The sequence below is a fragment of the Carcharodon carcharias genome, chromosome 4 (genome assembly GCF_017639515.1).
Source record: "Carcharodon carcharias isolate sCarCar2 chromosome 4, sCarCar2.pri, whole genome shotgun sequence".
In the NCBI taxonomy this organism is placed as follows: domain Eukaryota; kingdom Metazoa; phylum Chordata; class Chondrichthyes; order Lamniformes; family Lamnidae; genus Carcharodon; species Carcharodon carcharias.
In genome coordinates this window covers 159,609,158-159,634,639 of record NC_054470.1, presented here as the reverse complement: position 1 = coordinate 159,634,639, position 25,482 = coordinate 159,609,158, and the positions used below count along the sequence as shown (strand labels likewise).

General features: G+C 40.6%; 1 protein-coding gene across 2 annotated transcripts in view; it reads right to left on the bottom strand.

Annotated features, from left to right (window-relative positions):
• The window catches only part of iqgap2 (IQ motif containing GTPase activating protein 2), a 393,779-nt gene that overhangs the window by 143,535 nt on the left and 224,762 nt on the right, over positions 1-25,482 (bottom strand). For both annotated transcript variants that reach the window (XM_041185732.1, XM_041185733.1), the window contains exons 10-15: positions 18,208-18,371; positions 17,875-17,962; positions 17,410-17,573; positions 12,214-12,374; positions 6,041-6,165; positions 4,447-4,610 (exon numbers count right to left, since the gene is read on the bottom strand). In XM_041185732.1, coding sequence (XP_041041666.1) covers positions 4,447-4,610; positions 6,041-6,165; positions 12,214-12,374; positions 17,410-17,573; positions 17,875-17,962; positions 18,208-18,371 — 866 coding nt within the window. The remainder of the gene's footprint in view (positions 1-4,446; positions 4,611-6,040; positions 6,166-12,213; positions 12,375-17,409; positions 17,574-17,874; positions 17,963-18,207; positions 18,372-25,482) is intronic.

The window sequence follows — 25,482 nt, the reverse complement described above, 5'->3', positions numbered from 1 at the left end:
GCTAAGCAAGTGCCGCTTGAAAGCACTGATGATGACCCCTTCCATTACTTTACTGATGATCGAGAGTAGACTGATGGGGTGGTAATTGGATGGGTTGGATTTGTCCTGCTTTTTATGTACAAGACATATCTGGGCAATTTTCCATATAGCCAGGGGGTGCCAGTATTGTAACTGTACTGGAACAGCTTGGCTAGGGGGTGGGGCAAGTTCTGGAGCACAAGTCTTCAGTACTGTTGCTGGAATATTGTCAGGGCCCATTGCCTTTGCAGTATCCAGTGCTTTCAGCCATTTCTTAATATCACGCAGAGTGAATTGAATTGGCTGAAGACTGGCATCTGTGATGCTGGGGACCTCTGGAGGAGGCCAAGATGGATCATCCACTCAGCACTTCTGGCTGAAGATTGTAGCAAATGCTTCAGCTTAATTTTCTGCACTGTGTGCTGGGCTCCTCCATCATTGAGGATGGGAATATTTGAGGAGAATCTTCCTCCAGTAAGTTGTTTAATTGTCCATCACCATTCATGACTGGATGCGGCAGGACTGCAGAGCTTGGGTCTGAAGCGTTGGTTGTGGGATTGCTCAGCTCTGTCTATCACTTGCTGCTTATGCTGTTTGTCACACAAGTAGTCCTGCATTATAGCTTCACCAAGTTGACACCTCATTATTAGGTCTGCCTGGTGCTGTTCCTGGCATGCCTCCTGCACTCTTCATTGAACCAGGGTTGATCCTCTGGCTTGATGGTAATGGTAGAATGGGGGCTATGCCGGGCAATGATGTTACAGATTGTATTCAAGTACAATTCTGCTGCTGCTGATAGCCCAGAACGCCTCATGGATGCCCAGTCTTGAGTTGCTAGATCTGTTCGAAATCTATCCAATTTAGCATGATGGTAGTGACACACAGCACGATGGAGGGTATCCTGAAGGTGAAGCCGGGACTTCTTCCACACAATGACTGTGCAGTGGTCACTCCTACCAATACCGTCATGGACAGATGCATCTGTGGCAGGCAGGTTGGTGAGCTTGAGGTCAAATATGTTTTTCCCTCTTGTTGGTTCCCTCACCACCTGCCGCAGACCCAGGCTAGCAGCTATGTCCTTTAGGACTCGGCCAGCTCGGTCAGTAGTGGCGCTACTGAGCCACTCTTGGTGATGGACATTGAAGACCCCACCCAGAGTACATTCTGCACCCTTGTCACCCTCAGTGCTTCTTCCAAGTGCTGTTCAACATGGAGGAGTACTGATTCATCAGCTGAGGGAGGGCAGTACATGGTAATCAGCAGGAGGTTTCCTTGCCCATGTTTGACCTGATGCCGTGAGACTTCAGGGGGTCTGGAGCCGATGTTGAGGACTCCCAGGGAAACTCCCTCCCAAATGTATACCACTGTGCCACCACATCTGCTGGGTCTGTCCTGCCGGTGGGACATGACATACCCAGGGATGGTGATCGTGGTGTCTAGGACGTTATCTGTAAGATATGATTCTGTGAGGATGATTATGTCAGGCTGTTGCTTGGCTAGTCTGTGAGACTGCTCTCCCAATTTTGGCACTAGCCCCCAGATGTCAGTAAGGAGGACTTTGCAGTGTCGACAGTGCTGAGGGTGCTGTTGTCCTTTCCGTTGCCTATTCCGATGCCGGGTGGTCCGTCCAATTTCATTCTTTTTTCATGACATTTCAGAAGGCATGTATTGCAGTGGGTCTGGAGTCACATGCAGGTAAGGATGACAGATTTCCTTCCCTAAAGGGCATTACGTTTTTACAACAGTCAACAATGGTTTCATGGTCATCATTAGATTTTTAATTCCAGATTTTTATTGAATTCAAGTTCCACCATCTGCCATGGCGGGATTCGAACCTAGGTCCCCAGAGCATTAACCTGGATCTCTGGATCACTAGTCCAGAGACAATACCACTCCACCATCGTAGGGGCTAAGGAGAGTTGTGACAGATTCGGGGGGGGGAGGAGGGGGCGGTGGTTGGGAAAAAAGTATAGAATAAGGGATAAAGCAATGAATAAATGAATAAAAATAAATAAAAAATGAAAATATATTTTAAAAAAATAAAAATTAAATTAAAAAAAAATTTAAAAGGGGGTTAAAAAAGGGGTGAAGATAGACGGGAGCGTTCATGGCCTGAAGTTGTTGAAAATGTTAAGTCCAGAAGGCTATTAAGTTCCTTTTTAATTTTCAAAAAATTTTTAAAATTTATTTACTTATTTTTATTTATTACACCTATCACTTGTTCTATGTTGTTCTTTCACAGAGTGCTGACCCTTGTTCTGCTATTCACGCATTCTGCTTTCTAACCTTTATGTCACTATCAGCACCTTCTTTAGTCCTTACCACTATCCTTAACACTCCCTGTCTTGTGTGCGTAACATCTTTGTCAATCTCTCCTTAACCCCCGCTGATTTTCTATCCTGTTTTACCTGCTCTACCCCACCCCCTTAAACAGTATTAATTCTGTCACAGATCAACCTCTCTTTAGCTATGAAGAGTCATACAGACTTAAAATGTTAACTCTGTTTCTCTCTCCACAGATGCTGTCAGACCTGCTGAGATTTTCCAACATTTTCTGTTTTCATTTCAGATTTCCAGCACCCACAGTATTTTGCTTTTATCATTTAAAATTTACCTGCATCTACACCTGAAGAGTTGTAACCTACAAGGCTACAGACCAGGTGCTGGAAAGTGGGATTAAAGTGAGCAGCTAGTTTCTTTTTTCTCTTTTTTGCTGGCGCAGACAAAATGGGCTGAATGGCCTCTTTCTGCATGTAACCATTCTATGGTTCTAAGATTTTACATTGAGACTTTTACTGTAACACTATTGTTGTAGGCAACCTATACTTTAAACTATAGAACAGAACATCCTCTTTTATTCTTAACATAATTGAAAAAACACACTGCAGAGATATGCTTTACATTGTCATTTCAGCTTGCATTTAATTCTTCCAGAACCAGTCCAAAGTGTTTATTAGCTTGAGAGTTTATTTCTGTTCTTTTCCTTTCTTAGGCTGGTAACTTTTAATTACAGAATGTCTTTCACAGAGTGTTCCCCCCCACCCCCCCCTCTGGAGATTCTTCCACTAACTCCTGTCAAATTTGATCTTTCCAATTCAAGCGTGAACTTCCACCCACATTCCTGCATGGTGAATCATAAGGTCTCTTGGCCTCTAACTGCTCCCACTCTCTCCCAGATCCTGGTAGAGTCTCAGGAATATCTTCAAAACCCTTCCCCTCTCAAAGCCCATCTCCTTGACAGCATGAATTCACATGGAACTTATATCCAGGTAGCAATACAGATTAGCTATTCTTTAGACCCAAAATCTACTCTATCTTGAAATTAAATGGGCAGTTTAAAACATAACTATTTACAACCTGACATTCTGAACACCTCCCTGGAACTTTGGAGATGATCAGTCTAACCACTGTAAACACAGATGTTGCTGTCAGTGTCTCCAAGTGTGAACACCTTTCATCTTCCCAACAAAACAATCTAGGCCTTCCATTAATTTTTAAGAACCCCTTCCCCCAGGCCTGTTGTCAGGCAGAATTCAGAACTGGTCATAATCCCCTCCTTAATTTCAACCTAGATCAAAGGCATAGACATAAAACATAAAAATCTTATAAACCCCATAATTGTAACGACACACACAAAAAGTTGCTCTGTTCTTAAGAGCAAAAAGCAGTAAAATCTCAAGAAAATATCCCATTTGTACAAGAGGTCGAAGAATAATGATGCATGCTGAGAATTAGGCATTTTGCAGTTGCTCAGCCTACACAGTCCAAATCCAGTTAATGGAGTCATAACTTTATGCAAAATTATCAAACCCAAAACCAGACATTTAAGAGAGTCTGATACCTTCAAGTAAAACTCATAACGGAAAGGCCAAAAGGCATGAAAGACAATCCAGGTGATAAATTTAAGCACATTATTTTGAAATACGTATTTTTGAAAAAAAAGTTGTTACTAAAAAACTCAGAACAAAAATTACAAGATTTACGTACTGATGTGTTTACAAAGGCATAAACCATTTTTCAAGAGTTTATCCTTTGTAGATTGTGCTTTTCACATGGCACAAATGAACAGACATCTTAAGAACAATCTAGGCTTATCTCAATGGCTCAATAGAGATCAACGAAGCTTCACTTTTAATCCCATTAACATTTAATGAATTCAGTATTCAGCTCCACCCAAAAACGGTCAGCCAGTTCATCACCTTTATGATAGTGTTACACTGAGCCAAAGGATTCAAAAATGGACCCTTGGAAGCACTGGAAAATTCCCACTGGCAAACAAAATATTTTATTTGGACATATAATATTCATTATTGCTTGGAATTAAGAGTGACCACAATTGATCTCCAAAGTAGCATTTCTATTAGTTTTGAAATTACAATGAATGGATTTTATAGGCAAGTAGTTATTAACAAAATAAGCATTTCTCACCTTACGCTTCTGTCGCTTAGTGTGCCATAGAACATCTTGATAATGGAATGCTGTTGAGGACTTCACTTCCTGTAATTTAGCAGTTGGCATCAATAATGCTTCCAGTGTTTTACTGGGATCTTCCTTATCAATTATATCATTGATAAGCTCAGCTGCGATGACCTCTGTAGCAGGAACATCAAGCCAAATACAAGCTTACAACAATTAAACTGATCGTAACAGTGCTAAATGGCAATATTATGTTTTGGTTGTTCTACATACCTACAGAATACTAAATTACCTGTTGTAGATATAGTTTTGCTAGTTCCTTGAAAGCTTTCAACCCCAAAATGTAATTAAAATTTTCACAAATAAAACTATAAATATAACTCTCCTCAAGTTCATGAAGCCAGCATACTAAACAAAAGGACTGGAAGCTCAAATGATTCAATTTTCAGTTAGCCAATCTCAGTCAGTGTGCTAAATCTTGATGTCCCTAGTTGGAGAGAGGTAAAGGAGCCAGTATTCCTGCTCCCAATCACTATTGGCAACACAAATTAAAAAACATGCATTGATTGTGTGCAAAGGATAGTGCTCAGCTGTGATTCCCCACTGTCAAATAGACCACCAACAACCTTATTCAGGTATTCACAAAAAACGGGGCCGGGGAGGGGGGTAATGAGTACAGGAGCAATGGCCATGGAATCACACTCCCTGAAGTCAAAGTCTTCAGAGCTGAGAAATGTTAGAAAATTGGTAACTTTAAAAGCAAGTAATCCTAATAACATGCTGGTAATGGATTGAAAAAATATTCATAATACAAGAAGCAATGACATTAAAGGGCACTCTGCAAAATTATCTTAGCATTATAAATTTAATATTTGTATGCCTCCTTCCAATGAAACTTTTGGAATTTCAAATTATTTAGAGTCATGTCATTATGAGCTGAAATAATTCACTAACATATATACGCATGGGCTAGCTTATATGGAAACCAACATACAGATTACTAATTGATAACCTTGCAGTAAGGGTGCGACAATTAGTCCTTCAGTGAAGCATTCATTACGTGCAACTTCATGGAGTGTGCAAAAACACACTATAGTCAGGATGATGGCTTTTCAGTTGAAAAGTTAAGGAAATAATATTAATTTTATTTGAAGCTGAGGAAGCATTTCGACGTGTGTAAATTAGTGTTCAAAGACAGACTAAGACATAGAAATTATCCTTTTGATTTTAGTGAAAAAGGATTAGATTGGATATGATTTTTTCATTTTAATATTCAAAAAATAATTTCTTTGTCAATTTACTTTGGTGAGCTTTTATTGCATCTACGTAATGTGGACCTCCTTTCTGCTTAAACTACAATGCATGCAACACACAAATGATTTAGTGCGCTATAGGCACAGCAATTACAGCACACACTGATGTTCCTGTCATCTTCTGGACAGCCAGATTCAGAGTAATTGAGAGCTTGTCCATGCAATCAGTTCCACTGCACAGTAGAGACACTTTACCTTTTCAGTTAAATTAATTCAGTTTAGTGCATGGAGAAAATTGGTAGTTTACTACAATTGTGCAAAAAGTCATCTCAGTTTTAGAACACAGAACTCACTTTCACTTTCTTCATTAACCTGCAAATTGACTTCTTCAATACAGCTCTGAATGTCATTCCAGCTTAAGTAATGCTGTCCTTGGTCTGTAGCTTCTGCCTTCATTAGTACCAGCATGTTCACATATCTGAAAGAAAAAGAATTTAGAATCTGAAAAGTCCAATTGCACCATTAGGAACTCATTTTACACATCTTCAAGTCTCAGCTAAGACAAACTGCATGTGAAAACATTCATGCATTTACCCACTACATCAGGTGTGTGCACATACACAGAATTCAAAACTGCGTTTACAGCTTGCTACCACACCCATCTGTCTTTATGTACTCCAGCAAGAGATGTCAAACTACCCGAGGTAACCAGAGTGAACAGGGACCAGGCCCCTGTTGTCTCCTTCAGCTTCCTTTAACTCCATCCACCTCTTGCCTGTTTACTGCTGGGAAATCAAAAGCGCTCCTGCGGATTTTTATTAATCCATCACATGCATTATATAAAATAAACTATGTTAAATAAATCTGGATAATTACTTCAAATTAATCCATGACAATAAGACAAGATGCATAAGTTAAATTAGTGAAAAGCAAATTTAGGGCTGGTGTGGGTAAGTCTTATGAATGTGCACTTGTCTGATGTAGTTATGAAAGTATGTTGTGAAGCGGACATATGGAGGTTGCAGATGGATATAGATAGGTTGAGTGAGTGAGCAAAGATCTGGCAAATGGAGTTTAATTTGGGAAAATGTGAAATTGTTCACTTTGGCAGGAAGAACAAAAAAGCAGAGTATTACTTAAATGGAGAACTGCTGCATAATTCTGAGGTGCAAAGGGATGCAGGTGTTATAGTACAAGTCACAAAAAGTTAGTATGCAGGTACAGCAAGTAATTAAGATGGCTAATGGAATGCTATCTTTTATTACGAGAGGGATTGGACATAAAAGTAAGGATATTATACTTCAGTTATACAGGGCATTGGTGAGACCGCACCTCAAATACTGTGTGCAGTTTTGGTCCCCTTATTTAAGGAAGGATGTAAATGCATTGGAGGCGGTTCAAAGGAGGTTTACTGGATTGATACCTGGAATGAGTGGGTTGTCTTATGAGGAAAGGCTGGACTGACTAGGCTTGTTTCCACTGCAGTTTAGAAGAGTGAGGGGTGATTTGATTGAAGTATACAAGATCCTGAATAGCCTTGACAAGGTGGACGTAGAAAGGATGTTTCCTCTGGCGGTTGAGTCCAGAACTAGGGGGCACTGTTTTAAAATTAGGGGTTGCCCTTTTAGAACAGAGATGAGAAGGAATTTTTTCTCTGAGGGTTGTGTGACTTTGGAGCTCTCTGCCTCAGAAGGCGGTGGAGGCGGGGTCATTGAAGATTTTTAAGGCAGAGGTAAATAGACTCTTGTTAGGCAAGAGAATCAAAGGTTATTGGGGTTAGATGGGAATGTGGAAATCAAAACACAAGAAAATCAGCCATGATCTTATTGAATGGCGGAGCAGACTCGAGGGGCCGAGTGGTCTATTCCTGTCCCTATTTCTTATGTTATGTTCTTATGGACGACTCCCTTTGTTTCAGTGCAACTTCGAAGGTTTTTGAATAACATATTTAAGGTTGGCTTTCTCCCATTCTGAATCAACCAACAATAGGCAAGATAGGAGAATAAATAGTAGCATATAATATGGAAGAAAGAGTGTTTTTAGTGTCATCTGTTAAATGGCGGTGCAGCATATTCCAAGGTTTGACACTAGATACATATAAAATATAATATAAATAGCCTGTCAGGAAGAATGCTTAAAGGAACTAGCAGCACTGTACTGTTCTGCACATGAAATCAATCATGCATTTATTAGCTCATAGTTTTAAATAACTCCCCCTTGACAGTCACAAGGACTTAAAATATTAACTGGAAAATAAGGAACTTACACTGAGCTCTACATTGATCATACTGTGCAGCAGTTGTGTGGGGATCAGAAAATACATAAGGAAATGTTTGTATCCTTGAGAGATTGAGCTCTACAAAGAATACTAAATTATTCTTTCAATATTCCATCATGATTATTAGAAAGATGACAAAGTTTAAAACAAATTCCAAATTACTATAATGATATTTGTGTTTAATAGTATTAATTAAATCTGACCAATATTTTCTAACCTAAGGCACGGCCGAATTGATTTTATTCCTCTGTCTAACAAGTTCAAGAAAATTACACAAGGTGGCTTTCTGGCTATGCCATACAAGAGTATAATGACAAGGTTTCTCTAATCGACCTATGTGGCTTACGGCATTTACACAGATATTGGGCAAGTGAACACGCATTCCAGTTTATAGAATGCATTAGCTTGTTTATGGAATGGTCAGCATCACTGAATCAAAGAAAAATAACCTGTTATAAATCTAATAATGTAGCAAGTCATAACTCAATTCTCGGACACCATAGATCACTGTGGTGGCCTTTTGATTTGAATGCTTCCTTATACCTCTGACCACAACTGGACAAAAAAAACTCATTGTGGATTGGCTGTAGTTTGAGTATCACTTCCTCTACATTATACTCTAACGTTTTAGCTTGAAGGTCCATTAGATGTTTCTTTATTAAATTGCTACTACAGGGAAACTGGACACATGAACATCTTTATAATATATCAGATATCTTTCTTAGGACAATATGTATGATTCCTATTTGTCCTCCTAGACATCTCTGAAGTATTTGATGTAGTTGACGACGATATTCTTCTATGATCATCTTTCCTCATGGCTCTACTCCGACCTATCATTAGACATTCAGCACGCCTTCAGCAACATTTTCCTTTCTGTCTCTGCACTGTCACTTCAAGAAGCTCCCAATACTCTTATCTATAGTCCCTCCTCATCCCCACCTATATGCTGTCCTTCAAGGACACCTGGGTTCAGTTTCCACATGTATGCTGACATCCAGATCTACCCATCTACCACTTCTCTTGACCCTATTCCTATCTCTGTGCTGTCAGTGTGTCCAAATCAAGCCATACATAAATAACTTCCTATAATTTAATCAGGAAGAGCAAAAGCATCACTAAGTCTCCAATGTATTCCATGCTTTGACACACAGCCCCCTCCTCAGCTACCCTCTCTGGCTGAGCCAAATTATGTGAAACTTGGTACCTCTTCTTCAGTCCCTCCACTGCGGAAATCATATCCATCCTTTAGACCCCTGTGGATTCAAATTTTCTAGTAACCTCCTTATGGGGAGATGGTGGCATAGTGGTAATGCCACTGGAGTAGTAATTCAGAGTACCAGACTAATGCTCTGGGGACACGGGTATAAATACTGCCACAACAGCCGTTGGAAATTAAATTAAATTAATAAAATCTGGAATTTAAAGCTAGTCTTAGTAATGACAACAATGAAACTATCATTGATTGTTGTAAAAACCTATCTGGATCACTAATGTCCTTTAGGGAAGAAAATCTGCCATTCATACCTTGTCTGGCAAGCATGCGAATCCAGACACACAGCAACATGGTTGACTCTTAACTGCCCTCTGAAATGGCCTAGCAAGCCCCACTGTTCAAGGGCAATTAGAGATAGATAACAAATGCTGGCCATGCCAGCGACGCCCATATCCCATGAAAAGGTAAAGAAGAAAATTAATCTTTATTCACCGTGGCCCCATTTCTAGAAATACCTACTACTCCTCTTCTCTTTGTGCCTTTAAATTAAATCTCTCCCCCCATGGCTCGCAGGTTAATTCCTTAATTGTCCTTTTTTTCTTTCCCTAACACAACCACCCTGCGAACATCACCCCAGCCCAGCCCCCACCTCACCCTCACAACAATAAAACATCTTGAAAAATTTATACCATAAAGGCACTACATAAATTGAAGTTTATTATCACCATTAGCTATTTTACCCCATTTATTGTACTAGGGCGAACACTTAAAAAATGGAAGATGAACTGGTAATTGCATATAGGGTAACGAACTTCTGGAACTAACAGCGGAAGCAGCTGGTGTTGGAAAATTCAAGAGGAAACTGGTCAGCTTTTTTATGAAGGAAGTAACTGGGAGATGTGAGGTAACATCATACTTCGGGTTTTAAAAAAAAACTTGGGATACCCATCGGATATACTGCAATAGCATTTTACAGTCATGTGACTTAGAAGTCTTATTTGAGGATGACAGAAAGGGTGACTTGAAGGTTTATCTTATTAGTGTTTCGAATCCAAAAAAGCAAAAGCTAAGATTAGAAAGCATAATTATGCGAGTAATTGATTACATATAATTGACCTACCGACTTAATACATCGGCACTGAAACCTTCAAATACTAAAACTGTTATATCCACAGTATCTAACCCAAAGGAGACTAAACATTCTTGATTACAAAGGTACACAGAAATCACAGAAGCAGAGTATGAAAAACAATGCCAAATACAGTAACAAGCTAGTATAACTACAACAACAGAATAACTGGTTAGCATGACCAACTTTTAGTCAATAATAAATTGATTACAATATATATTTTATAGCAACGTCCATTGTGATAGGAATAGTGTGTGATTATGTCACCTATAAGATGATTTGTTGATCTCACCAGATAGCAAGACTGTTCCTTTGCAAGTACTGCCAAGAAAAATAATTTACTTCAGTGCAGAGTGTACTTATAATTATGTGCAAATTTGAATCAGTTGGAGGACACATTGACATTTACACAGGTAACAATCCCTTCCTTTTCTTTTAAAACACTGCCCTGCAGTCACATGGCATGTTCAGATTTTTGTGCAGTTTCCTTCTCCTTATCACACAACAAAGTAAAGCATAGTTCCATTACATGAAAATGGGCAAGGCAGAAAGTTGTAATCGTGTTACAGGTTAAAGCTGGCTGAGAACTTGTTTAAAGTTAGCTCTACCATATATAAATATAAATTATAAATACAAACAGATCACCCACATACGCACTGCACACACACACAGGAACAGCCTGACAACGAGACTGAAAAAGATTTCAGAAAGAAACAGGTTAGCAAAGTCCAAATTTTGCATTACTAAGTGTGAGGTATTACATTTACAAAAGGAAAACAAGGAATGAAAGAATACAGTCAATATAAATAGTGAACAGGTAATAAACGGACAAAGTACAACTTTTCTTAAAAGTGCAAGTAGAACTGGATAAAGACATAAAAATACAGATTTTACAAATAGGAGCAAAGAGATGGTGATAAATTTATACAAGGCAGTTTTAGGAATTCATTTATGGAAAGTAGATTAAACTCATAGGGAACATCTCAATATGATGAAAAACTACAACTACGAGGGTGATTTAAGATACTGACTATTTTCACTAGAATAGAGAATGCTATAACAGCCCTATTATTGCTGTTTTTGAATCGTGAAGGGCTTCACTATGTATAATAGGGAAATACTATTTTCTCTGGATAGGGAGTTGGTATTGTCAGGTGATCAATTTAAAATTGCCAGAAAGTGAGGAGAAGGGTTCGGGGAAATTCCTTTACACAGAGAGCACGGATAATGTTGCAAGAGAGAGGAACTGTGGCAGAGAATATTTCTTCATTTATGGTAGAAAATATTTGGTGACCAGGATAAGAAGTGATAATGAGGTGGTCTTGGATATCACTGACAAAGAGCCAGCACAGGCTTAAGAAGTTGAATGACCTCCTTCTGTACTGTAAAGTTCTAAAGCTTATCATTGATTCTCCATATAAATAAAAGTCTTTGATAGATGCTTCTAAAACAATGTGTTTGAATTAAAAAGCACTCGAGGTCCAACCTGTCTGTTAAATGTAGCAACAAATCCTACTTCAGTAAATCACTTATTACTCACTCATAATAATCACGATCTAGGTGTGTTGACAGTTAAATACCAGTTTCAGCATCAGAAAGCTTAACCTGCTAGCTAGCAGAGAAATTATTGAACTGGATTCTCACTTTTGCATAATGAAAATATGTACCACAGTTATATGCCAAGTAACGACGTTATACAATAGCATTCCATCACATTGGCTCTCGTAGAAGAATACTTTACATGTAATTTTTCCACTCCGATATTTGTTTCAACACTCTTGCCTGATAAATACATAATTATTCAATACCATTTATTACTATGCATGCCTTTCATTTTCTTATTCAACAATTTCGTCTCGGTTTGCAAATTGCAATCAGAGAGTTAGAGCTCCGAATAACATACCGCTGTGTGTTTGCATCATGCAGTTTGCTAACTCCAATAGAGGAGCTAGTGAGGTTCTGTAATACGGCATGAACATCATTCATTGTCAATGCTTCATTCAGTGCAGCCACTGCTGACAACATCTCCACCGCAATAGCAAGCTCTTCATGAGTCAGTTTCCCCTGTAAGTTGGTGAGCAGAAAAATGGTTTATATGAATGTAAGAATTAGGAGCAGGAGTAGGCCATTCGGCCCCTCGAGCCTGCTCTGCCATTCAATAAGATCATGGCTGATCCGATAGCAATCTCTACACCACATTCCCAACTACCCCAATAACCTTTCATCCCCTATAAAAACAAAGACGTGGTTTTTTTTGGTGATGAATTTCTTTAAGAATTATGGTTTGTGTTATCTCATTTGAAACTAAATTAATATATATATTGGGTGTACTTCTTCTGTTAACTACTCTTAACTTAGCAAGCTACCTAAATCTACAAGATTCAACCAGTACTGCATCAGATGTCGATACACTCAAGTGTAACTGAACTTGACTGATGTTGCACACAAACAAAAGCAAGTCATTAAGAGCTTGGGGATCAGGACTGTGAGCTAAATATCCAAGGATACACATCCTATCGAAAAGATAGGCAGTTTGGCAGAGGGGTGGGGTTGCTTTGTTAGTAAGAAATGAAATTAAATCGATAGTAAGAAATGATGTAGGATCAGATGATGTAGAATCTGTGTGAGTAGAGTTGAGGAACTGCAAAGGTAAAAAATCCATAATGGGAGTTATGTACAGGCCTCCGAACAGTAGACAGGATGTGGGGCACAAGATACACCAGGAGATAGAAAAGGTGTGTAAGAAAGGCAATGTTACAGTGATCATGGGGGGTTTCAATATGCAGGTAGACTGGGAAAATCAGGTTGGTAGTGGATCCCAAGAAAAGGAATTTGTGGAATGTCTACGAGATGGCTTTTTGGAGCAGCTTGTGGTGGAGCCCACTAGGGAACAGGCAATTCTAGATTTAGTGATGTGTAATGAGGCAGATTTGGTAAGGGAGCTTAAGGTGAAGGAACCCTTAGGAGGAAGTGACCATAATATGATAGAATTTACCCTGCAATTTGAGAGGAAAAAGCTGGAATCAGATGTAACGGTATTACAGTTGAATAAAGGCAACAACAGAGGCATGAGGGAGAAGCTGGCCAGAATTGACTGGGAGATGAGCCCAGCAGGAAAGACAGTGGAACAACAATGGCGGAGTTTCTGGGAATATTTGGGAGACACAGCAAAAATTCATCCCTAGGAAGAAGAAGCATACTAAAAGGAGGACGAGGCAACCATGGCTGACAAGATTAAAAGCTAAAGAGAAAGCATACAATGCGGCGAAGAGCAGTGGGAAACCAGGAGATTGGGAAGCCTACAAAGACCAACAGAGGACAACTAAGAAAGAAATGAGGAGGGAGAAGATTAAATATGAGGGTAAACTAGCCAGTAATATAAAAGAAGATTGCAAGAGTTTTTTTTAGATATATAAAGGGTAAGAGAGATGCAAAAGTGGACATTGGGCCGCTGGAAAATGACGCTGGAGAAGCAGTAGTGGGGAACAAAGAAATGGCGGAGGAACTGAATAGGTACTTTGTGTCAGTCTTCACAGTGGAAGACACAAGTAACATCCCCAAAGTTCAAGAGAGTCGGGGGGGCAGAGGTGAGTACGGTGGCCATTACCAAGGAGAAGGTGCTAGGAAAACTGAAAGGTCTGAAGGTGGATAAATCACCTGGACCAGATGGATTACACCCCAGAGTTCTGAAGGAGATAGCTGAAGGAATAGTGGAGGCATTAGTGGTGATCTTTCAGGAATCACTGGAGTCAGGGAGGGTCCCAGAGGACTGGAAAATTGCTAATGTAACCCCCCTGTTTAAGAAGGGAGTGAGGCAAAAGACGGGAAATTACAGGCCGATTAGCCAGACCTCGGTCTTTGGTAAGGTTTTAGAGTCTATTATTAAGGATGAGATTTCAGAATACTTGGAAGTGCATGGTAAAATAGGGCAAAGAAGCATGGTTTCATCAAGGGGAGGTCATGCCTGACAAATCTGTTAGTATTCTTTGAGGAGGTAATGAGTAGGTTAGACAAAGGAGAGCCAATGGATGTTATCTACTTGGACTTCCAGAAGGCCTTTGACAAGGTGCCGCACAGGAGGCTGCTCAGTAAGATAAGAGCCCATGGTGTTAGAGGCAAGGTACTAGCATGGATAGAAGATTGGCTGTCTGGCAGGAGGCAGAGAGTAGGGATAAGGAGGTCCTTCTCAGGATGGCGGCCGGTGACTAGTGGAGTTCCACAGGGGTCAGTGTTGGGACCACAACTTTTCACTTTATACATTAATAATCTAGATGAAGGAACTGAGGGCATCCTGGCTAAGTTTGCAGATGATACAAAGATAGTTGGAGGGACAGGTAGTATTGAGGAGGCAGGGAGGCTGCAGAAGGATTTGGACAGTTTAGGAGAATGGGCAAAGAAGTGGCAGATGGAATACAACGTGGGGAAGTGTGAGGTCACGCACTTTGGTGGGAAGAATAGAGGCATAGACTATTTTCTAAATGGGGAGAGAATTCAGAAATCTTGAGTGCAAGGGGACTTGGGAGTCCTAGTCCAGAATTCTCTTAAGGTTAACTTGCAGGTTGAGTCGGTAGTTAGGAAGGCAAATGCAATGTTGGCATTTATTTCGAGAGGACTAGAATATAAAAGCAGGGATGTGCTGCTGAGGCTTTATAAGGCTCTGGTCAGACCACATTTAGAATATTGTGAGCAATTTTGGGCCCGGTATCTCAGGAAGGATGTTCTGGCCCTGGAGAAGGTCCAGAGGAGGTTCACGAGAACGATTCCAGGAATGAAAGACTTAACATATGAGGAACGTTTGAGGACTCTGGGTCTATATTTGATGGGGTTTAGAAGGATGAGAGGGGATCTGATTGAAACTTACAGAATACTTAAAGGCCTGGATAGAGTGGACGTGGGGAAAATGTTTCCATTAGTAGGAGAGACTAAGACCTGAGGGCACAGCCTTAGAGTAAAGGGAAGACCTTTTAGAACAGAGATGAGGAGAAACTTCTTTAGCCAGAGAGTGGTGATTCTATGGAATTCATTGCTACAGAAGGCTGTGGAGGCCAGGTCATTGAGTGTATTTAAGACCGAGATAGATAGGCTCTTGATTGGTAAGGAGATCAAAGGTTGCGGGGAGAAGGTGGGAGAATGGGGTTGAGAAACTTATCAGCCATGATTGAATGGCGGAGCAGACTCGATGGGCTGAATGGCCTAATTTCTGCTCCTAAGTCTTATGGTCATTAGAGAGAAGGGAGGATTGGGTTGGCCACAAAAAATGCATAGGTTTTGGCTGAAGGCACAAGGTATACCAAACCTTACAACGTGGAGAGCAAATGAGATCAGTTGGTGCAATGGTTACCACACTGTTACTATATTAGTCTTCAGGCACTCCTAGGTCTTAGGAATGGAAATAAGGATCAGCACTGAAGCCAAGCTAAAAGCATTTTTAAGAGACTTGCCACTATGGAATAACTTTCTCGGTGTCTCTCATTTAACACATATGACACATGTAATAACGTTTGATACTAAAGAAAATAAGTGGTAATGAGGTTTTTTTGAATTTCTCTAACAGCCAGCACGGAATTAAGAAGATGAATGGCCTCCTTTCGTACTGTAAAGTTCTAAAGCTTATCATTCATTCCCTATATTAAAAAAATAGCTGCTTTTAAACCAAAGCTTTAAGAATTAAAATGCACTCAGGATCTAAATTGCCATTAAATGTGGCAACAGAACCTACTTCAGTGAGTGATTCATTGCTCATCCAAAAGCACGAACTAGGTATGTTGACATTTAAGTACCAGTTCCAGCATCAGGATGCTTATCCTGCTAACTAGCAGAGAAATTACTGAACTGGATCATGCCTTTGCTACAGAACCTGAATAGACTGATTGGAAGGTTGTACCATTGACATACAACTGAAAAAAAAATGTGCATTTTTTTAAGCCCTTGATCCACCAGAATTTACATGCAAAATTCTCTAAATTTATCAGATATTAATAAGTGAATCCATCCTTTCAAAATATTTACATTTTAACTGATTTTATGGCATTATGTTTTGAAGGAGGCCAGATGTGTTCTAATCATGGATAACATGGAACTAATTTGGCACTAAGTTGTGAAAGAGCAGAAAATACAAGTGTCAAAACAATCGATGTCATCTCATATTAGTTACTGCAGAGAAATTAAAAGGGCACATAAGTGAATAAAGAATATGCAAGTATTTTATTTTTGCTGCAGCATTGTAACCAGCACACACAAACTGAGGTCAATCCTGAATCTATTGGTGAGTACTGCACAGTGGTTAGTTTCTGTTCTCCAGAGCAAGCAACCCAATAATACATTATGGTTTTGTTAGACCCACATGAACTCCACGAATAGTGAAGCAAAAATCATTCCTCAATCATGGTTCTGTTAAATTTAATTTTATGACACAATCTCATAGTATTGTGTGGCAAGCAGGGTGGTCCTTCATGCTGGAAGATAAATATGCAGTTCCATAGAGTTATGGGGCACAAGCTCAGTTTCCTACTCCAGTGAGGTTTTGTCTAAATTACAACACTGGGGCAAGGCGCTAGACTAAGCAAAAAAAAAAAATCATGAGGGACCGCACAAAAATCCATCAACAATTCTGCAGAGGTTTTGGAGCAGGTTGTGCGTTCTCTTAGAATTTATACCCAGCAGCAATAAAAATAAGATCTTGGGGAAAGCCTAGCCTAGCCTGGCCTTACATACATGCTGGTTGGGGGAAAGAATCTACAAAAGACGCAATATTAAACACAGCATTAGATTAATGAGCTCAGAAAAGTCTAGCCTTCAAGTTTTTTTTTTCCATGATTTTTATTAATCTTCTTGTGCTGTAAATGAGAGCCTCATTAAAGCCTGGACCAGCACAACCAAGTTACTTCAATGGTTTTGTTTCTTTTTAGCAACTTCCTGTACAGAGCTGAAGGTATTGTCAAAAATCACAAATCTGATTGGTGACAATAAAAAGCGAAGCACACATGGTGAAGGTGTCATATACACATTGACTGTGAAGCATTTGCAGTGGAAGGTACAGAAATATTTGAATAAATACATTCATCATATTTGCATTTTTTTTTGTACGTCGAACATTTACCTCAGGATTTTGTTTCTGCAGGTTGGATAGTTCTACCTGGTACAAGTCAGCCATGTGCGAGTACATTGCAGGCAGCTGAGCCTCTGGTACCATTAATGCTTTCACTGTCTGAGCTGCATCACCATTGCGGATAGCAGTATTTATCTTTTCAACAGCTTCAAGCTCTTCATAAGTTCAAATAAAAACAAGGCATTAGTTACAAAATCTGCTACAGCGGCATTATGCTGTGATAAGAATGTAAATCAATCTCTTGAAGCCATACAAACAGACAAGGAAAAGACCACCATATCCATGCTCATTCTTTCCAGCAGGTGGGGTAAGATTACATCCCACCCTCACCAATCATCAGCAACGGTAACTCATGGAGGGTGGAGGAAGAATCATAAAACATTTTACTTCTCATCAGACCAATCCATCAATAAAAGAAAATAGTTCATCAGTGGTGTAAAACAAAATAAAACTTACTAAATTTATGGGCTTCAGCCTGTTCATTGGAAAAGCTAACTCCTGCTTGAAGATCATCCTTGCTAAGCATACCAGGAAAATTCTCCCCCTGGAAAAGAAATAAGAAAATGTACTTATGCTTCAGATGCATATGAGCATCATTTTCTACATTTTTTTTATTTCCTAGTTTCACTGCATCAATAGTGGCCTTGATGAACATTAATTTAATTTTAACAAATTGGCCAATATATGAATAATTCTTATAAACAGAAAACGAAACAGCAAATTAAAATCAATGGCAAACCAATGATATTTCTCAGCTTTCATCCAAAACACTTAATTTCTTCATCCTACCTGTAACTTTTGTTCTTTGTGATCACACAGATGTGTTAGATACCATGACAAATTCTCTTGCTGCACTCCCACAAGTCTTAGTGCAGGGATCTGCAGACCAGCCAGTAAATTGCCCTGATCACGTTTCTCTAGGGCTTCATTCACCTTCTGTAGAGCTTTATTTACTAGGGATGAGACATTTAAAGCCATTGGTAAAGTAGGAAAATCATGTTTTTACAGTTGTATTTCTTTTATCAAATTACTTGGGGAAGGAAGGAAGGGTCATCTTGAATTTAAAACATGCAATCCATTCCAGATAAAGGAGAAAAGATACTGAGTTCTGATGAAACAAAAGTAATTACATGCAGTCCAGCAAAGTAATGGCTTGGATGATGAATCTCAGGTCAATGTGCTACTAACATAGTGAAGATGCTGAATGCCAACCCTAGGACAATGAGGCCAATGAAAGCTTCACTGCTGGTTTCAATTTGCTTAACACCTCCCATTTTTTTTTGATATGGTGGAGTACAGTGATTTTAGCGAGTCTAACCTACAAAATACTGCAAGTTTTACAAGAGTCACATAAGGAGTCAATTAACAGGTTATTCATTAGGGCATCACAGGGGAATGAATGTGTTATAATGAAAAATGGCAACTGTACTTAATTCTGATTTTGTGAAACAATAAAAAAAGCTGGTCATAATTATCTTATCCCAATCTTTGTTTAGTAAGTGACTTCCATTGTGAAATATCACTTTAAAAAAAAACAATTAATCTCTAGAGTGAAGCTGAGGACGTATTTACGCACTAGGTCCAGGCTTCAATGAGGCTCTCATTTACAGCTACAATATCTTCATTTGGGAATCAGGGGAAATGGTGGGTCAGGCTGGTAATATCACTGAATTAGTGATCCGGAGACGCCAGCAAATACTCTGGGGATACGGGTTATATTCAATTAATTAATAAATCTGAGATTGAAAGCTAGTCTCAGTAATGGTGACCATCGAGCTATCATAGATTGTTGTAAAAACCCATCTGGTTCACTAATGTACTTTAGGGGAGGAAATCTGCCATCCTTACCTGGTCTGGCCTACAAGTGACTCTATGCCCACTGCAATGTGGTTGACTTTTAACTGCCCTCTGCAATGGTCCAGCAAACCATGAAGTTATACCAAACTGGTACACAGAAGTTACCAGATGGACTGCAGCAGTTCAAGAAGGTGGTTCACCACCCTTTGCAAAAGCAGTTAGCAGTGGGCAACAAATGCTGGCCTTGCTAGCAATGCCCATATTTTATGAAAGAATAAAAAAAAAAACTCCATTCTCTACAAAACAGCAATATACTTCTGATAGTGTATGGATTACATAACATTGTATAGAATACACAGCACACAAACATGTTATTCAGCACAACCAGTCCATGCTGGCAATTAACTTCATTCAAGCCTCCTCCCATCCTTCGTTATCTAACTCTACCAGTATAATCCTCTAATCCATTCCCCATCATATGACTATTTAGTTTTTCCTTAAATGCATGATTATGGTCATGTTAATTGACAAAAACTACAGTACATGTATATTTTTAGGTTATGCGAGTATACGACTTAGTAAGAGTAGGCCACTCGGCCCCTTGAACCTGCTCCGCCATTTAATAAGATCATGGCTGATATGATTGTAACCTCAACTCCACATTCCCGCCTACCCCCAGGTTCTTTCACCTTCTTGCTTATCAAAAATCTATCTACCTCTGACTTAAAAATATTCAAACACTCTGCTTCCACCTCCTTTTGAGGAAGATCGTCCCAAAGACTCAAGAACCTCAGAAAAAATGTCTCCTCATGCAGTCTTAAATGGACGACCTCTTATTTTTAAACAGTGACCCCTAGTTCTAGATTCTTCCAAAAGAGGAAACATCCTCCCCACATCCACCTTGTCAAGACCCCTCAAGATCTTGAAGGTTTCAGTCAAGTCGCCTCTTATTCTTCTAAACTCCAGAAGATACAAGCCTAGCCTGTCCAACCTTTCCTCATAAGGCAACCCACCCAGTCCAAGTTTAGTCTAGTAAACCTCTTCTGAACTGCTTCCAATTCATTTATATCCTTCCTTAAATAAGAAGACCAATATTGTATTCCAGATATGATCTCACCATAGAAAAGTTACGGTGCAGAAAAAGGCCATTCAGCCCAATGTGTCTGCACCAGTCAAAAAAGAGAAAGAAAGAAACTAGCTGCTCATTTTAATCCCATATTCCAGCACCTGGTCTGTAGACTTGCAGGTTACAGCACTTCAGATGCAGACCTCAGTGCCTTTAAAATGAGTTGAGCGTTTCAGCCTCAACCACCAATTCAGACAGTGAATGCCAGACGCCCATCACCCTCTGGGTGAAAAAGGTTTTCATCATGTCTCCTCTAACCTTTCTACCAATCATCCTAAATCGATGCTTCCTGGCAATTGACCTCTTAGCTAGGGGACGCAAGTCTTGCCTGTCTACCCTATTTAGGCCCCTCATAATTTTGTACAAGTCAATTAGGTCACCCCTTAGTCTCCTCTGTCCTAGCTTATCCAATCTCTCCTCATAGCTGCAATTTTCAAGCCCTGGCAACATCCTTGTAAATCACCTCTGTATTCTCTCCAGAGCAATTATGTAAAGTGGTGACCAGAACTGTACACAAAATTCCAGCTGTGGCCTAACCAACGTTTTATACAGTTCCATTACTACATCCCTGCTTTTGTGTTCAATACCTCGCCCAATAAAGGAAAGCATTCCATATGCTTTCTTGACCAGCTTATCCACCTGTCCTGCCACCTTTAGGGCTTGTGGACATGCCCTACAAGGTCTCTCACTTCCTCAACCCTTCTCAATAATTTCCCATTTATTGAGTATTCCCTTGCTTTGTCTGCTCCCCCCCCCCACCAAATGCATTACCTCTCACTTTTCCGGATTGAATTCCATTTGCCATTTCTCCGCCCAATCAACGAAACCCCTATCAACTGCACAGCCTATTTTTGTGTCATGTGCAAATTTCCCAATTGTGCCTCCTGCACTTAAGTCTAAACCATTAACATATACAACAAACAGCAAGGGCCCCAATACTGAGTCCTGTGGAACACCACTGGAAATCGTTTCCATTCACAAAAACATCCATCGACCATTACTTTTTGTTTCCTGTCACTGAACCAATTTTGGATCCAACTTTCCACCTTGCCCTGTATCCCATGTGATTTCACTTTCTTGACCAGTCTGCTATGTGGGACCTTGTCAAGTGTCTTACTGCCAAAATCCCGAATGCCCTATCTAACTGAAGTATAGCCTTCCTACTTTTGCATGCAATTCCCCTCAGAATAAACAATAACATTTTATTAGCTTTGCTAATTACTTGCCGTACCTGCATATTAACCTTTTGCGATTCATGCACTAGGACACCCAGATCCCTTTGCATCTCAGAGCTCTGCAATCTCTCACCATTTAGATAATGTGCTTCTTTTTTCAATTTTCCTGTCAAAATGGACAATTTCACATTTTGCCACATTATACTCCATTTGCCAGATATTTGTACACTCACCTAACCTATCTTTGTAGTCTCCTTATGTCCTCTTCACATCTTACTTTCCTACCTATCTTTGTGTCATCAGCAAACATAGCAACAATAGCTTCAGTCCCTTCATCCAAACCATTTATATAAATTGTACAAAGTTGAGGCCCTAGCACTGATCACTGTGACACACCGCTCATTACATTTTGCCAATCAGAAAATGACCCAATTATGCCTACTGTGTTTCCTGCTAGCTAGCCAATCTTTTATCAATGCCAATGTTAGCCCCTACACCATAAGGTTTCATTTTTCCCAATAAACTCTGATGTAGCACCTTATCAGATGCCTTCTGGAAATCTAAGTACAGTTGATCCAACTTTATCCACAATACATGTTACTTCTTCAAAGAACTCCAATAAGTTGGTTAAACATAATTTCCCTTTCACAAAACCACAATGACTCTGTCTGATTACTTTGTACTTTTCCACGTGCTCTGCTATCACTTCCTTAATAATAGCTTCTATTTTCCCTATTGCAGATGTTAAGCTAACTGGTCTGTAGCGTCCTATTTTCTGTCTCCTTTTCCTTTGGAATAAAAGGAGCTTTTTAAATTCATTTACAGGATATGGCCAGCATTTATTGCCCATCCCTAATTGTCCCCGAGAAGATGGTAGTGAGCTGCTTTCTTGAACCGCTGCAGTTTCTGTGGTGTAAGTATACCCACAGTGCTGTTAGGGAGGGTGTTCCAAGATTTTGACCCAATGACAGTGAAGGAAGATCGACATATTTCCAAGGTGAACGGCTTGGAGGGTAACCTGGAGGTGGTGGTGTTCCAATGTATCTGCTGTCCTTGTCCTTCTTGGTGGTAGTGGTTGTGGGTTTAGAAGGTGCTGCCTCAGGAGCCTTTGTGAATTTTTACAGTGCACCTTGTAGATGCTACACACTGCTGCCTCTGTTTGGCAGTGATAGAGGAAGTAAGTGTTTATTGATGGGGTGCCAATCAAGTGTGCTTTGTCCTGGATGGTGGCAAGCTTGTTCAGTGTTGTTGGAGCTGCATTCCTTCAGGCAAGTGGAGAGTATTCCATCACACGCCTGACTTGTGCCTTGTAGATGGTGGACAGGCTTTTGGAGAGTCAGGAGGTGAGTAACTCACCACAGGATTCTTAACCTCTGACCTGCTGTTGTAGCCATATTATTTATATGGCTAGTCCAGTTCAGTTTCTGGTCAATGGTAACCCCCAGGATGTTGATAGTGGGGGATTCAGTTATGGTAGTGCCATTGAATGTCAAGGGGCAATGGCTAGATTCCCTCTGCTGGAGATGGTCATTTGTACCACACAAATGCTAGGCGATGTTAATTGCCACTTGTCAGCCCAAACCTGGATATTGTCAAGGTCTTGCTGCATTTGGACATGGACTGCTTCTGTATCTGAGGAGTGAATGGTGTTGGACATTGTGCCATCATCAGTGAACATCCCCACTTCTGACCTTATGATGGAAGGAAGATCATTGATGAAGTAGCCGATGATTGGGCCTAGGACACTACCCTGAGGAACTCCTGCAGTGGTGTCCTGAACTGAGATGATTGACCTCCAACAACCACAACCATCTTCCTTTGTGCTAGGTATGACTCCAACAAGCGGAGGTTTTCCCCCCTGATTCCCATTGACTCCAGTTTTGCTAGGGCTCCTTGATGCCATACTCGGTCAAATGCTGCCTTGATGTCAAGGGCAGTCACTCTCACCTTGCCTCTGGAGTTCAGCTTTTTTGTCCATGTTTGAATCAAGGCTGTGATGATGTCAGAAGCTCAGTTACCCTGGCAGAACCTAAACCAAGCATCAATGGGAAGGTTATTGCTAAGCAAGTGTCACTTGATAGCACTGTTAAAGGCTCCTTCCATCACTTTACTGATGATCAAGAATGGTGGGGCAGTAATTGGCCAGGCTGGATTTGTCCTGCTTTTTGTATACAGAACATACTTGGGCAATTATCCACTTAGCCGGGTCGATGCCAGTGTTGTGTCGATACTGGAACAGCATGGATAGGGCCACAGCAAATTCTGAAGCACAAGTCTTTGGTGCTAGTACTGGCATATTGTCAGGGCCTATAGCCTTAACAGTATCCAGTGCCTTCGGCCGCCTTGGAGTGAATCGAATTGGCTGAAGACTGGTATCTGTGATGCTGGGGATCTCTGGAGCAGGCCAAGATGGATCATCCACTTGGCACTTCTGACTGAAGATGGTTGCAAATGCTTCAGCCTTATCTTTTGCACTGCTGTGCTCAGCTAATCCATCATTAAGGATGGGAATATTTGTGGAGCTTTCTCCTCCATTGAGTTGTTTAATTGTCCACCACCATTCACGAGAGGATGTGGCAGGACTGCAGAGCTTGGACCTGATCCCTTGGTTGTGGGATCACTTAGCCCTGTCTATCACTTACTGCTTATGCTGTCTGGCATGCAAGTAGTCCTGTTTTGTAGCTTCATCACATTGACACCTCATTTTTAGGTATGCCTGGTGTTGATCCTGGCCTGCCCTCCTGTACTCTTCATTGAACCTTGGTTGATCCCCTGGCTTGGTATTAATGGGAAAATTGGAGATACACCAGGCCATGAGGTTGCAGAGTGTGGTCAGGTACAATTCAGCACCTCATGGATGTCCAGTCTTAAGTTGCTAGATCTGTTCAAAATCTATCCCATTTAGTATGGTGGTCGTGCCACACAACATGATGGAGGGAATACTCAATGTGAAGATGGGACTTTGTCTCCATAAGGACTGTGCAGTGGTCACTCCTAACAATACTGTCATGGGCAGATGCTTCTGCGGCAGACAGGTTGGCAAGGATGAGGTCAAGTATGTTTTTCCCTCTTGTTGATTCCCTCACCACCTGCCGTTGACCCAGTCTAGCAGCTATGTCATTTAGGACTCAGCCAGCTCAGTCTGTAGTGGTGCTACCGAGCCACTCCTGGTGATGGACATTGAAGTCCCCCACCCAAAGTATATGCTGCGCACTTGCCACCCTCTGTTTCCTCCAAATGCTGTTCAACATGGAGAAGTACTGATTCATCAGCTGAGCAAGGACAGTACCTTGTAATCAGCAGGATGTTTCCTTGCCCATTTTGACCTGATGCCATGAGACTTCTTGGGGTCCAGAGTTGATATTGAGGGTTCCCAGGGCAACTCTCCCCAGCTGCATACCACTGTGCCGCCACTTCTGCTGGGTCTGCCCTGCCGGTGGGACAGGATATACCCAGGGATGGTGATATAAAAGCAGAAAATGCTGGAAAAACTCAGCTGATCCGACAACATCTGTGGAGAGAGAAACAGGGTTAACGTTTCGAGCCAGCATGGCTCTTTGTGCTGTGAGGTGTCGAGCTGACTTGAAACGTTAACTCTGTTTCTCTCTCCACAGATGCTGTCGGACCTGCTGAGTTTTTCCAGCATTTTCTGTTTTTATTTAATATCTCCATCATCTGCACTATTTTGCTTTTATTGATGGTGGTGTCTGGGACAAGATCTGTAAGGTATGATTCCATGAGTAAGAGTTACATTAGCTATTTTCCAACATAATGAAATCCAGGGAAATTTGGAAAATTAAAACCAATACATTAACTATTACACTTGGATGAAATGCATCAGGACCCAGGGACTTGTCAGCCCACTACTCCAACAATTTGCTCAGCACCACTTCCCTGGTGATGGTAATTTTCTTGATTTCCTCCCTCCCTTCCATTTTTTGATTTACAGCTATTTCTGGGATGTTA